Source organism: Narcine bancroftii, chromosome 14, assembly GCF_036971445.1.
Source record: "Narcine bancroftii isolate sNarBan1 chromosome 14, sNarBan1.hap1, whole genome shotgun sequence".
NCBI lineage: Eukaryota > Metazoa > Chordata > Chondrichthyes > Torpediniformes > Narcinidae > Narcine > Narcine bancroftii.
Genome location: NC_091482.1, coordinates 65,605,135 through 65,621,586, shown reverse-complemented (window position 1 = coordinate 65,621,586; position 16,452 = coordinate 65,605,135). Strand labels below are relative to the sequence as shown.

General features: G+C 38.4%; 1 protein-coding gene across 1 annotated transcript in view; it reads right to left on the bottom strand.

Moving 5' to 3' along the window:
- nox5 (NADPH oxidase, EF-hand calcium binding domain 5) overlaps positions 1-16,452 on the bottom strand; it is a 114,129-nt gene that overhangs the window by 66,304 nt on the left and 31,373 nt on the right. Inside the window, exon 2 of the mRNA XM_069910157.1 lies at positions 2,645-2,732. Coding sequence (XP_069766258.1) covers positions 2,645-2,651 — 7 coding nt within the window. The 5' untranslated portion in view covers positions 2,652-2,732. The remainder of the gene's footprint in view (positions 1-2,644; positions 2,733-16,452) is intronic.

The following is a 16,452-nucleotide window of genomic DNA, read 5'->3' as shown; positions in this document are numbered from 1 at the left end:
CTTTGGATGCAATGTTTTCTCCTCAAATCCTCTTACAAATAACTTTAAATGTACATAACACAAAACATTTTGTTTTTTTAAAAACCATAAGTTTATCCCACTTTGGCTTTTAGCACAAATGAGTTTAGAAACAAACAGCAAATGACATTTGAAAAGCACCATTTTTTTTAATAGCTGAAAGAATTAAGAATATCTCTGCACCTGTGTTTACCAGTAAAGCTGATGTTATATAATTTTCCAATCAGATTTTTTTTAGATAATGTATAACCTATTTTTGCGATTTCCTGTCTTATTTTACTAGTATATTGGCCACAAATCAAGCAGTTTTGGCCACTCCAAGCATGCCTGGGTATGCACTCAGTGCAGGTGCTATATATAAATGTTGCTAAGTCAGGATAGATGCAGAGATGCTATAAAAGCAGCTCACATATACTGATGGTGTGCATGACATTGATTATAGATTATCCACATGTTGATCCATATGTTCTCCAGGTCATAGCATAGCATTTATCTTCAGAAAGATTTAATACAAAAGAAATGTCTTGTCAATGTTGTAACAGCTGGGATATATTCTGTTACATTTGTGGCAAGAATATACTTAAGGCTCAAAGACGCAGCATGACTGAACATTAAGAAAGCCTACAAGCTCGACTTCGGTTGTAAAATTTGTGGCCAAGACAAATTCTGGGCACCTCACATTTGTTGTGAAACATGTGCAGTCAACCCAAGAGTCTGGCTCAGAAATACCTGGAATTAAACATGCTAAATTCAATAAAATTTAATGTTTCTCCAACTTCTTATGTGATAACAACTTTGAAATTATCTTGGTGTTCAGTCTATCATAATCCTTAATTTCCTTTCAGGAAGCAACAGTTTTTTTTTTGGGGGGGGGGGATGTTCTCTTGTGATATCAGTGAAAGAGAAGAGTAATTTGGAATTCTCTACAATGAGAGTATCTGGGAATGGGGCATTATAATTCTGTATTAGAGATCTCTATATGCATAAAACTTGTGGTAGGGAAGCACAGAATCTCTGATGCTCAAATTTTGGTCTGCCTTGATCTCAAACAGTAGGGATAAGGAGTTATGGTGAACTGTGGAATGACTGAAGTTGTTTTGGATTTCCCTGTTCTGAATAAAGGGCTTCAACTCAAAACAATAGCTTTTTCTCTTCCCACACATGGCCAGACCTGTTGAGCATTCCATCTTTTTTTCTTTTTTATGAGACTTTCCATTTCTGGTTTCTTCCGTCCTTGGATATCTAGAGAGAACAAGATAAGGCTTGACCCCTCATAGCTTCTGAATAGTCTGCAGAGCCAACTTGCCCAATAATGAACAGTTGGTTAGTTGAGGAACCAGAGAGCTTTCAGCATTTGTGCAACCAAATTGCCATAGAAAATTACAGCCTGGAAAATAGGCCCCTTCTAGTTTGTGCTGAACTATTATTCTGCCTTGTCCCACTGATCTGATCCCATTCCATCATTCTCCATAGCCCTCCTGTCCATGTACCTGTCCAAATTTATTCTTCAATGTTAACAGTGAGCCCGCATTTACCACTTCACCTGGCACTTGTTCCAGACTTTCAACACTCTTGTGAGAAGAAGAAATTTCCCCTAAACTTTCCCCCCCCCCCCAACCCATTCCTCTGCTTTGTACCTCACCTAACCTCAGTGGGGAAAAAATAATCATAATTTACAGCCCAGGGAATAAAGTCCAAGCCTGTTTAACTTTCCCCTGTAACTCAGTTCCTCAAATCCCAGTAACATCCTAGTAAATCTCCTCTGCACTCTTTCAATCTTATTGATATTTTTCCTCTAGTTAGGTGACCAAAACTGCACACAATACCCCAAATTTAGCCTCACCAATGTCCTATACAACTTTAGCATAACATCCCAACTCCAATATTTTGATTTATGAAGGCCATCAAATGCTTCAGTTCTCTACCATTAACCATGTTTGTCCTTCCAAAATGCAACACTTCACACTGTCTGCACGATCTGCCATTTTGTAGTCCATTTTTCCAGCAAGATCCCTCTATGCTTTGAAAACCTTCCTCGCTGTCCACTTCACCTCCAATCTTTGTGTTACCTGCAAACTTGCTGATCCAACTTACCTCACTAATGTTTAAATCATTGATATAGATGACAAGCAATGATGAACACAGCAGTGATCTTTGAGGCACATCATGAGTCACAGGCCTCCAGTCAGAGGGGTAATCATCCACTACCACTCTCTGGCTTCTCCCTTAAAGCCAACGTTGAATTCAGTTTACGACCTCACCATGAATATCAAGCAACTGAACCTTTCTGACTAACCTCCCATGCGAGACCCCGTCAAAGGTCTTACTAAGTTCCACATCAACATCATCCACAGCCTTTCCTTTATCAATTTTCCTCCTAACTTCCTTGAAAAACTCTATTAGCTTTGTTAAACACAAACATGAACTCTTGTTCCCCCAAGAGGAGAATATTGTGGAAGAGCAGGGAGAACCCAAACTAAACTTCATATTTACTAACTACATCCAATTCAAAGCAACAACAAAAAGAAAATCCAGGATAGGTTCCTCAGAGGTCAAAAATTAATGATATTTGCAAATCATATACATATTTTCATTACTTTAACGTGATTTTAAAAACTAGTTTTACCTGTCATTGCTCACTTCTTGTCCGTAATTTTGCAATAAGTATCCAAGACATCTTGCAACAAATGGCCTTTTTCCTGATAGCTTTCCACCTTTGACAAGAGAGGAAATATCCAAGTGAAGATGACCCTGTTCTGCTTTTGGAGGTATAGTTGTGTCTCACTCTGATTTGAACAACTTATGAGTGTTCATCCCAATTAAAAAGGTTTTTGCGTGATTCATCAGTCAGCATGTGCTGCTGGCAACCTATTCTCCGTTACACCTTTCAAGTGGTTCCATTTTCAGATGACAACAAGATGTTGCTTTCAACAATGATTCCATTCGTGAATCTTATTGCTGGGTGAAAATAAAACTCAGTTACGAATAATGGTGAGCAAGATGGGATTAAATAATTCCTAAATACATGATCCAACTGCAAAATAAATGAGTGCTTTAGAAATATTTCTAGAATCCTAATTCAAGTAATTATATTGGTTCTACTGATTTAAAGTGGTCTTTAATTTTCACCTCTTCTCTCCTGAAGCCTTGGTTCATATTTCATCATGAAACAGGTGGTGATGATAGCCCTTTCTGTTATTTCTTTCAAGCAGACCTTGAGGGACTTGCATTATGCATTTTGCATATCATGCATTTTGCAACCAAACTCTTTAGAGACACTTTAGTACTTTGCTGCTGTCATCCAAGCGGTATGGCAACAACCCCCTACCCAGCAAACTCCATAAAGAGGAATACAATCAGAGACTCATTTACTTTGCACATTATTTAATTATTATTTCTTTATTGCAGTTTCATATTTCTTTCTTTGTTTACATTTCTCTCTTTTCCATACTTATCCTTGCTTGAGTAAAACCAGTAAGTAGAAATTCTGCCTGGCCCACAGGAAAAAGAATCTCAGGGTTGTATGTGATGTCACACATGTACTCTGACAATACATCTGAATTTTAAGGTGCAACACCTCCCAAGTTCCTCATTGCAGCAGCTACGTTGAGTCTGCTCAGATCCCAGGTGTAGAATTTGGAGGAGAGAGTACTGGTACCAAAGTACTGATTTTAACAGTGTGATTCATTTGTTACATTAAATGGTGAGTTAAACTAATAATTTTCAACTAAAACCACAAGAACCAAGAGAACGTAAATTAATGGCCGATGCTTTTGAGCATCAACAAGGATGAATTTGCACATTCTAATATCCATTCTTTTCACAATACAGATCATTGGGCAACAGTTTGATTTCCCCATCTAACCTTCAAATATCTAGGCCAAATGTAATGTGCTTAATAGAACCTCAGGATCTTGCCAATCTGCTCCCTCACTGTCATTACAATTCCAGATGAAATCAGAACACTCCTGAGGCAGTGGAACCTAATTTAGCAATACAACAGATGAAAGTAGACTCACCAAAAGACATGGGTAAATAGTGTTGCATCTGGAACATCTTCTGGAAAGGGAAGGTGAAAATGTTATACCCCCTACCTATCTCTACCCTAACTCATGACATGTTATCTTCTCGAGTCATGATGTGAGAGATATCAATTCAATTTCACAGAAAAATTTTTTAAAAAGCGTTTTTTCATTGCAAATTTGGGCCAACGTTGAAAACGAAAACTCAGGAATGAATTATTTATCGAGTACCTTCATCAAAAGTGGGGAAGAATATTTGGTGGCTTTGTTCAGATGAATATAAAAAAAATTTCTGAAGCAGAATCAGTTAAAAAAATAAAATTATATTAAATATTCAGCTTCAAAATCAACAGTCATCAACCATTCGCATCAAAACACCAACCATTCGCATCAAAACACCAACCATTCGCATCAAAACACCAACCATTCGCATCAAAACACCAACCATTCGCATCAAAACACCAACCATTCGCATCAAAACACCAACCATTCGCATCAAAACACCAACCATTCGCATCAAAACACCAACCATTCGCATCAAAACACCAACCATTCGCATCAAAATATCAACCATTCGCATCAAAATATCAACCATTCGCATCAAAATGTCTGATTTAAAAATTGAAAAGCAAGGGCTGGAAACCTGAAATAAAAACAGAAAAGGCTGGGAATAATAAGCAGATCAGGCCACATCCATGGATTGAGAAGGGTCAATGACTTGAAACTCCAGCTCTGTGCCTCTCTCCACAAATGCTGCCTCACTTACTGAGGATCTCCAATGTTTTATGTTATTGTACATTGAAACCTGGCTGCTAGACTCCATTGAGGTGTTGGAAAGCATAATTGAAAGAGGAAAGAAATTATGCAATATTATTATCTTGGTTTACAAAAATTCCGATGCAGTGCGGATAAGAATAGTTTCAAAGAAAAACAGTGGTGCTGCCAGAGTTGCTCGCACTGATATGAACCTGGGAGAGCAGAGACATAGCACTGTTCTGGAGGGTTCACCTGCCCACTCCTAATGAAGGCACCTCCACAAAGGTGTTAAGCAGCCTGTTAGAGGAGCTATGTTTTTGAAGTAAAATCCTGCAACCATGGGTCTGTTTGCAAGAATGGTGACACCTAAAGCGACCTCAAGGGGTGGCAGATACTGGGGGAGCAGACCAGTGCAGGGCACCAGAAATGAGGAGAACACTCCTCCACTATCCTCTAACCCCTCCTTCCATCCCCACCCCCAACGCTGAGAAGGTGAAGCAGAGGAGACGACCCTACAGGATGGTGACTACGGCAGCGGACCAGCTAAAGGCTCAGTGGCTGAGAGACCCACGTGGTCTGCAGGCAATGTGCGTGGGCTGCGAGCTTCTGGAGGCAAGCTCATGGCAACTAGGAAATTGGAACTGGGATTCAAGAGTATGCTGAGGCCAAGAAGGGCTCCCAAATGGTCTTGGGTGCTGAAGGCTTCCTAATCATGTCACACATTTGGATCTGGAGCTCAGGTGCCAATGGATCGAAAATCCACGGACACTCAGTGACCTTGAAGGGACTCCCTTCTGTTTCTCTCATAGGCCCACACTAATAGTGTTAAAAACACCCAAAATCCTGGAGGACTCAGCTGGTCTTTTCAGCATCTATAGGAGACAAAGATTGTACTGCCAATGTTTCAGGCCTGAGTCCTTCTTCAAGGGAAAAAAAAAAATCAGGAAAGAACACTAATGTGTTCATCAGAAAAATCTGATTGTAATAAATCAGAAATTGACACTAATGGTGACTGGCTGACAGCAAGCAGAAAGCAATTTTGTGTTATATTACATGTTCTGTGACAATAAAGGAATCTTGAATAATTTCACTCAAATTTGATTTAGAAATGTGTTACTTTTTCTTCATATTTTCCAACTGTGAACATCACCTTTACCTCAACCTGTGCACAGATACAACAGAGTCAATATTAAGTCCATAAAAACTAAGGTGGTGTTCAACAAATAACAACCAGACACAGCAGTGCATAGAAACCTTGAGGAACACATGAACACATTACAGCTGACCAAAGAATTGTTGAAAGCAAGTTATTGATGTTCATTTGCAAAGGTTCCTTGGGATCTTTAGCCCCATTAATATGTTACAAGATCAGGTGTGATAAAATAATGATTATACAGCAAAAAACTCTGAAATACTGAAGTTATCCATTCAGTACTGTAGCACATTAAGAACATATGTGTAAGTGATTTTACATCTAACATGTAGGTGCTTCAGGTGTCCTTCCAAAGCTGGTCGTGGTTAAATTCCTATATGTGGCTCTCTACCCATTCTAATTGATAGCAGGACAAAAACAATAGCTGTACTCAGATGGACTCAGCAGTGCACAAAAATCTTGCTCAGTGACAATCTTCAATGAACACTAAGTCCCACTATCTCACCCCATCACATATTCTTTCTTCCTTTCCTCCTTAAATTCATTTCATCTTTTGACTTTTTCCAATCTGATAAAATGTTGTGCTCTTGTTTTCTTTCTCCATAGATGCTGCCTGGCCCCCTGAGTGGTTCCAGCATTTTGTGTTTATTGTAAATTACAGAATATGGCTTACAAAGACTGCAAAGGATCATTTCCAATTATAGTTTTAGTAAACCAAAAGCAGAAATTCTCGCCAGCTCCTGGCACAATATTTTCTTTCTGAGTCAGAAATGGACAATGCAAGTAATTTATGCTTGAAATTCCAAAGTTATTTGTAGGATTTTGACTTATTCCATGCATAGGTCCCAAGAAAACCAATAAATGCAGCAGGATCTGTATCCTACAAAGTGTTGGCAGAGAGTATGAGGCTGTCAATTTCATGTCTAAACCACAGGACGGCCACTTTATATTTTCATCAATCAGTTAAACCAACTTCCCCCCACTTATTTCAATTGTAGTAGAACGTTTTAAACATTTGAAATTTTAATACTACAGCTTAATATTTTAATTATTCAGTTGATATAAAATGTTTCAAACATTTGACAGTTTGTGTGAGTATATACAGATAAAGTGTTTATATATCATTAATTTTTCAAACTACATTTAAATTATCATTGCTTTCAATCAAATGTTGCTTTCTTTTGGAAGTTCTTATTGTTGTGCCATAGCAGTGTCTAATTGCAGACTAGTCCTACTGCTTCATTTGATAATGTTGCTCTTATTATCAAATGGATCCAACTGTTGGTTCATGTGGGAACAAGTCTACGTTTGACAGTACTCCTGCAAAGTGTATGAAAGTTTCTCCCCCTCAGCCATGGCAGTCTCATTTCTCCCCTTTCTTAAAAACTTCCCAAACTACCTTCAGATTGGAAAGATTTTCTTCTAGTTCATAAATTATTTGGACAAAGTGATTTATTTGATCAAGTTCTTGCAATTCAGATTCTTTAATGACGAATTTTTCTTCATCAAAAGAATATTTATCTGCTTCAATGTTGCCCACACTTTGTGGCAAATTTTCTGACAATCGGCCAGAGATTCTTCAGTATGGTGCTGCGAAGATCAAGGATCTTAAGTAAGATGAGTTTGCTAATCAGAAGGTCTTTCTTTTTGTTCTGTGACTTCTTTTGGCGTTGAGGCAACCATTTTGTTAAGTTTTCCAAGAAGTTCTGAGACCCTCTGTTCATATCTATTTCCAGAACCTGCAGATATCATTTTAGCTGTCTCATTAGCTAATAAATTATGCTCAAAATAATTAGCGATTTCTTCTGCCATCTGGACAACCAAGTAATAGAGTCCAGGACTTCCCTCATACAGAAGATCTTCAGGTACACTTTCCATTGCAACTTGTTCTGTAACACTTACATTATTAGGATGTGATGTTACTGAAATTCAAAACTCCAACAAGAACAAACTCTTTACTTGTAAGCTTGGTCTCTTTCACTGGAGATTTTTTGTAATGACTTACTGTGAGAGGTTTGGAAGTAAGGACTAATTATATAATGTTTCCATTGAGGTATATTTGACAGAATATGCTGGTGATTTTAGAAAACATCTTCAGATGATTAGGGTCTTTCTTCACTTGATTTCTTTCTTTCTCCGGGCTACAACACTGGTATTAAACCTTTTTTTTTAAAAAATCACTAAATTAACCAAAGTCTTAAAATCCTCTGGGCAAAGTTCCAGTATTTCATTTTAATTCCATGCACCTTCTTTATGCAAAGTATGATCTGGCAGAAATATGACATTAAAATTCATTTCTAGGAATGTAAATAATTAATCTGAACAATATTTACAGGAATCTTTTCAATAAATCAGCCAGAAATGATCATGCCAATGTTGCTAATTGTTAATGGATTGGCATGATCTTTGATCTCAAAACTCTGGATAATAACAGTAGCAACATTAATTTATATTGTATTTTCAACATTTCTCAAGATCCTTTATAGGACTAATATCAGATGAAAGGCGATTTCCAAATAGGTGGACAAAACCTTAGTTAAAGATGCACTTTTCATAGAATATCTTATTGGTGAAAAAGTACAGGGAGTCTCAGAAGCTGAAAGTACAATTCCCCAAAGGTCGGGCAAAGAAACACGTATCTACAAAAGGGGCTGAATCACTGGAAGATAACAGTGCTGTATAAAATACAGAGATGGACCATGGAAAGGTACGAAGACGATAAAAATGTTGAATTCTGTGTGGCTCAACAAATGCAATGATACTGTATCTAAGGATAAGGAACAAGGGACAGCACATTGGTGCCACTGATGGAATTGCTGCCTCAGAGCTCAGCAACCTTGGTTCAATCCTGATCTCGAGTGCTGCCTGTGCGGAGTTTGCACCCTCTCCCCATCACAATGTCGATTTCTTCAAGGTATTTTGGTTTCTTCCCACATGCCAAAGATGTATGGGCTGGGTATATTAATTGGCAACTGTAAATTGTCACTTGTGAGTTGTAATATCTGATGAAAAAATGGAGAGAATAAAATGAGAAAATGTGGTATTTTCGTAGCTATGCATTTGATGGTCAACATAGGATTTTTGAGCCTTTTTCCTTGTAAATAACTAGCCTGGGAAGCACAAAGTGGGTGAATGAACATCATAGAAAAAAGTTAAAATGCAAGCAGCTGAATTTTGGATGCAGGACTTTCCCATCTTGTGTACAACCATGGGAGATTTACTAAGAATAGACAATGAGTGACCAGCCAGGAGTGCAGTGAAACAACGAAACTCAAAGATGACAAAGATATGGATGAAGGTTTCAGATCCAACTGAACTGAAAGGCGGCTGTAATTGGGGTTATACTACAATAGTAGATACAGGCGGTGAAGAAAAGGATGCTCACAATTTCAGCTCAAGTTAACATTGTGAATAAGCTGTTCTGCCTCCAAGAAAGGCATAAGCATTAGCTCATCCTTGGCAAATGGAAAGAGCACGAGGCAAATTACAATGTCGCAAACATTGGCCTTCACAATATTTTAATAGGAAATGGTGTCTGCAACCTTGTGATGTGTAGCATGTGGAAAACTATCTGAAAGAGCGAACAGTAACATTTCCAATATACCAAGCAATGACGGAGTTGATGGTGAAATTTACCAGTAGTGATTTTGACAACTGAGTGCTTGTTCGGCATTGGCAAGTTGTAATGTGCAGCCTCTTATCAATTTGGCCCAGATGGAAGACAACAGCAGAGTCACGAGATTGGAGCTTCAGGACCCCTTACGTGGTATCGAGGATAGTCGATCAACCACAAGCAAGATTAGCATGGGAGGAGTTGCATGGAGTCTGTGCAATAGGTCTTGGGGATGTGTGGTGACAGTGTCAATGGTAAGATTTGGGACTGGAGTTTCCACACTTCTCCACTATGGTGGTCTAAAGAGTACCTAATGAAGGTCATTCCTAGGGCAACTTGGTCCAATTCCTCCCACAGGGTTCTAAAAGCTGACTTTATGGGAATAACGTCAACTGATGAAAAAAAAATGAACCCAGAAATTGGACCAGGAAAAGCAAGTAGAAGGTTTTAAGTAGTTGGAACTTAGCCCAGAAATGGTTATAATTTCATTCTTTACTGAAGAAATCGGATTCTCAGCTGCTAAACAATTAAACAAACGGTGCTGATCATGTGAATTTCTAGGTCAGCATTTCTATAACTTGGTGTCGATATGCTGTTCCAGTCTTCATGATTACGCACTGTGATTTATTATAATGAAAAAAGTTCTCCTCTTTCATTACTGAAATAGCTTATAACATGAAGTAATGCCACCTCAACCAATGTCAATAACACATCAATATCCTGGAAGTGACAAAAAAGAATTAAAGCTATTTTCCAAAGTCTTAACCATTTATTCTTTTTTTGTTAATTTTTATTTTTCACACTATAAACCACATTGATCAAGATACATACATTTTCCTTTTCAAATATATGCAGTGTCGTTTTCTTCCCCCCCCCCCTCCCCTCCCCTCCCACCCTCCCTACCTCCCCTCCCATTCATTTAAAGTTCAGAATCTAAGATACATTAAACCCGTCAAACAATGTTGTTCTATCAATAAAAATAAACAAGAAATTCCACTGAGTCGGTTCTTTTCATTCTCTTCTCCTTCTGTCATTTTAGGTGGTAGATGTCCCCAGTAGGTTTTCTCTATTGTGTTTCATGTATGGCTCCCATATTTGTTCAAATATTGTAATATTATTTCTTAAATTATATGTTATTTTTTCTAATGCAACACATTTATTCATTTCTATATACCATTGTTGTATTCTCCAGGCTGACATAATAACATTTTTTTGCTACAGCTAGGGCTATCATAACAAATCTTTTTTGTGCACCATCCAAATCAAGTCCAAATTCTTTGTTTTTTATGTTACTTAGGAAGAAGATCTCTGGGTTTTTTGGTATGTTGCTTTTTGTGATTTTATTTAATATCTGGTTTAGATCTTCCCAAAATGTTTTCACTTTCTCACATATCCAAATTGCATGAATTGTTGTTCCCATTTCCTTTTTACAGCAAAAACATCTGTCAGATACTGTTGGGTCCCATTTATTTAACTTTTGAGGTGTAATATATAGCCTGTGTATCCAGTTATATTGTATCATACGTAACCTCGTATTTATTGTATTTCTCAAAGTTCCTGAGCACAACTTCTCCCATGTTTCTTTCTTTATCTTTATGTTTAGATCTTGTTCCCATTTTTGTTTGGTTTTGCCATTTGTTTCCTCATTCTCCTTTTCTTGTAGTTTAATATACATGTTTGTTATAAATTTTTTGATTATCATTGTGTCTGTAATCACATATTCAAAATTACTTCCCTCTGGTAACCTCAGACTTCTTCCCAATTAGACAATAGACAATAGGAGCTGGAGTAGGCCATTTGGCCCGTCGGGCCAGCACCGCTATTTTAGATCATGGCTGATCATTACCATCAGTACCCCTTTCCAGCCTTATCCCCATAACCCTTAACTCCGTTACCCACAAGAGTCTTATCTAACTCTCTTTTGAACATAGTCAGCGAATCCGCCTCTACCACCCTCTGTGGCAGAGCATTCCACAGATTCACACTTCTCTGGGTAAAAAAATGCTTTCTCATCTCCGTCCTAAAGGGCCTACCCTGTATTCTTAAACTATGCCCTCTAGTCCTCGTCTCCCCCATCATTGGGAACAAGTAATCAGACTTCACCTTGTCTATCCCCCTGATGATTTTGTATACCTCAATCATGTCCCCCCTCATCCTTCTAAACTCCAATGTATACAAGTCCAGTTTTTCTAGCCTTGCTGCATATGACAACCCTGCCATCCCTGGAACTAACCTTGTAAATCTGCGCTGCACACCCTCTATAGCTAGTATGTCCTTCCTCAAGTTTGGAGACCAGAACTGGACGCAATACTCCAGGTGGGGTCTCACCAGGGCCCTGTATAACTGCAGAAGGGCATCTCTGTTCCTATACTCCAATCCCCTCTTTATGAAAGCCAAAATTCCATTTGCCTTCTTCACAGCTGTTACATGTCCTATCCAATCTCTCTTTAATTTCTTGTGCTCCACTTCAGTTGTGTGTTTCTTGCACGAATGCTATATCAATTTTTTCTTTTTTCAGTAAATTTAGCAGTTTCTTTCTTTTGATTTGGTTATGTATTCCATTAATATTTAAAGTCATATAGTTCAACAAAGCCATTTCATACTTTGTTTATCTTTCCTTTCCGTTTCCTCATCATCACCTTTCCTTCTTATCCATTTCTGCTTTCTTTTTTTGAACACTTTATAAGACAACATTTCTAAAACATCAAACATTCCCCTTATTCTCCTATCTAAAATTTCTTTAACCCCACTATCCCCTCCCCTTCCTGAGTTGCCCTTTATCCCTTGCCGGGCAACCACATCTCCCCTCTCCATTTGGATTTGCGAATTCACTCGCAAGCGTCAACTGATTTCGCAGTGACCGTATCTCCTCCCCACCCAGCCCCCCCCAGAAAAGATTTTAATTTTCATATACAACAAAGGTCACTCTCTTACTTCCCTCCTTACTTCCTCTCTTTCCCTTATTAATTCTTATCTATACTCTATATATTTTCTTTTAAATACATACACACACACACACACACATACACATATACACATACAAATACACATACACATACACACATACACATACACACATACACATACACACATACACATACACACATACACACATATATATATACACACACACATATATATATACACACACATATATATATACACACATATATATATACACATATATATATCTCTATATATATATATATATATATACACATATATATACACATATATCTCTATATATATCTCTCTCTGTATATATATATATAGAGATATATATATATCTCTCTCTATATATATATATATCTCTCTATATATATCTATATACCCATATACACACATACATATAGTTCGTGGTCATTTTTGCTCTCGTTACGTCTTCATCTCTCTGTCTGTTTTGTAGTTGTTCTGCAAATTTTCGTGCTTCCTCCGGATCCCCACACACACACACACACACACACACACACACACACACACACACACACACACACACACACACACACACACACACACACACACACACACACACACACACACACACACACACACACACACACACACTCTGCAAATTTTCGAGCTTCCTCCGGATCCGAGAATAGTCTGTTTTGCTGCACTGGAATAATTATTTTAAGTACCGCTGGGTACTTTAGCATAAATTTATATCCTTTTTTCCATAGGATCGCTTTTGCTGTATTAAACTCCTTCCTCTTCTTCAGGAGTTCAAAACTTATATCTGGATAGAAAAAAATGTTTTGACCTTTGTATTCCAGTGGCTTTTTGTCTTCTCTTATTTTCTTCATTGCTTTCTCCAATATATTTTCTCTTGTTGTATATCTTAGGAATTTTACTAAAATGGATCTTGGTTTTTGTTGTGGTTTAGGGGCTAATGTTCTGTGTGCCCTTTCTATTTCCATTTCTTCCTGTAATTCTGGTCTTCCTAGGACCCTGGGGATCCAGTCTTTTATAAATTCTCTCATATTCTTGCCTTCTTCATCTTCCTTAAGGCCCACTATCTTTATATTATTTCTTCTATTATAATTTTCCATTATATCTATCTTCTGAGCTAACAGCTCTTGTGTCTCTTTAACTTTTTTTAAGATTCTTCTAATTTCTTTTTTAAGTCATCTACTTCCATTTCTATGGCTGTTTCTCGTTCTTCCACCTTGTCCACTCTTTTTCCTATATCTGACATGACCATCTCTAATCTATTCATTTTTTCTCTGTACTTTTTAATTCTCCTTTTTATTTCACTAAATTCTTGTGATTGCCATTCTTTTATTGATTCCATATATTCTTTAAAAAATATATATCCATTGTCTTGCCCTTCCCTTCATCTTCCATTTCTCTGTGTTCTTCTTCTTCTTCCTCTGGGTTGGTCATCTGCTGTTTCTTTGATTTCTTTTTACTCTCTTCTTTCTTGTTCTCGTTGTTTTCTATGTCCTCTTCTTGCTTCTGTGCTGTGGCTGTCATTCTCAGCTGTGGAGATCGACTCCTCAGCTGGTCCCCCCTCCCGTCAGTCGCGCATGCGCGGTTGCGCACTTTTGCTTGGCTGTGCGAGCCATTTTTGTAGTCCCGAGCTTGGGACTTCAACTGACCTGAGGGAGCGGGCTTCTCTCTCCACAGCGGGCCTCCTCGGACAGGTAAGGCCTTCATCTTCTTCTTCCGATGTCTTTTCTTCTTCTCTTCTTCCCGTTGCTTTCGACTTTTCTTTCTTCGTTGCCATTTTCTTCCCACCTTTACTTTCACTTTATTTTAATTTTCGTGTTTGTGCCTTTGCGTTTTCTGTGTTTTTTTTTAAACTTTTCCGGAGAGGGCTGGAGTTCCCCGACCGGCCACTACTCCATCACGTGACTCCTCCAACCATTTATTCTTTAAAAACAACCAACTGAAAAATCTCACAAAGATTAGCGTATACAGAGCCATTGTCATACCCACACTCCTGTTCAGCTCTGAATCATGGGTCCTCTTCTGGCATCAGCTACGGCTCCTAGAACGCTTCCACCAGCGTTGTCTCCGCTCCATCCTCAATATTCATTGGAGCGACTTCATCTCCAACATCGAAGTACTCGAGATGGCAGAGGCCGACAGCATCGAATCCACGCTGCTGAAGATCCAACTGCGCTGGGTAAGTCACGTCTCCAGAATGGAGGACCATCACCATCCCAAGATCGTGTAATATGGCGAGCTCTCCACTGGCCACCGAGACAGAGGTGCACCAAAGAAGAGGTACAAGGACTGCCTAAAGAAATCTCTTGGTGCCTGCCACATTAACCACCGCCAGTGGGCTGATATCACCTCAAACCGTGCATCTTGGCGCCTCACAGTTTGGCGGGCAGCAACCTCCTTTGAAGAAGACCGCAGAGCCCACCTCACTGACAAAAGACAAAGGAGGAAAAACCCAACACCCAACCCCAACCCACCAATTTTCCCTTGCAACCACTGCAACCGAGCCTGCCTGTCCCGCATCGGACTTGTCAGCCACAAACGAGCCTGCAGCTGACGTGGACATTACCCCTCCATAAATCTTCGTCTGCGAAGCCAAGCCAAAGAAAAGAACCATTTATTCTGACTCAATCCAAGAACACAATTGGTGAATAAAAGAGAGTTCAAAACATCCCAACAATCATTCTGAAAGTGCATAACGCATTAACACATGTGTATCTCGTAAGTGTTCTGAAGACAGCTATTTCATAAAGGCTTCATGTTTACGCACAGAATGAATCTGTGTCATGCCCGTGTCCTCTCATCTTTGCGGCCAAAAAAAATCTAATATCTAATATCCTCTTGAATGCATTTGTGCTCTTTTTTTTTTAAATCTCCACAACTCCAACTGGTAGCAAACGACACATCCTAAGTAGGAATAAGAGGAAACCAGGAAGCACCTTGAGTCTGTTACAAGACTCAATGAGGTTAGGAATTTGACTACATAAATTGCAACAAAAACATAATCTGTAACAGACTGACCTTGCTTATGTTAATAGATTTTAAATATCTGCCATTTTAAAAAAATATTCAGGTGGATTTGTAAGGTTTAAACCATAAACATTATAAATTTTAAAAAATAATTAAAACACTAAACATTAACTATTGATCAAAAACAATAAAAGTAATTGCATAACTTTAATATTTCATTTTATCAACAGGGTCAGCTAACCAATTCAAGGTCTGCAGCCCTGATGCAAGGTGGGGGACCAGATATGAAATGCATCCTGAATCGCTCATAAGACTTAGGAGCAGAATTAAGCTATTCATCCCATTGAACCTTCTCCACCATTCAACTGATAACTGATGCATTTTTTCCTTTCAACCCCATTCTCTTCCCTTCTCCCCATAACTTTTGGCTCCCTTACTAGTAAAGGACTCATCTACCTCAACTTAAATATACCCAGATCAACAGTCCTCTGACTGAAGAATGTTCTTGGGGAAGAGCCATCTGATTGAGGCCACTGTAGAAGAATCCAAAAATGTGTTACCTCTCAGATACGAATGAGCTGTTTATCCCTGTAAAATAACTTTGCTCAATTCGCTCTTAAACTTGAAGAAGGCTCTTTGTCGAGCACGCAGACTGATGCAATTGTTTAATAAGTAGCACAAAATATGCAGCTTATTCAAAGGTTTTTTGCAGAATCACATAGCACATTTTTGTATCCCAGATAACAACTAGTTAGATGGCTCAATCCTTAAAACAATTAGTCTTCAATGTATAAAAAGTTAAAAATAAACACAAAGGACTCTGTCTTTACTAGATGCTTCTCTAATTTCTACATTTAGACATTGTCACTTTGCAGCTGCTATTAGAAAATCAATTCGTAATTCTGCTGCTTTTTTGGTTTAATTTTTGACTCAACTCCTTTATTGCTCTACTCCAGACAATTTAAAACACAAAT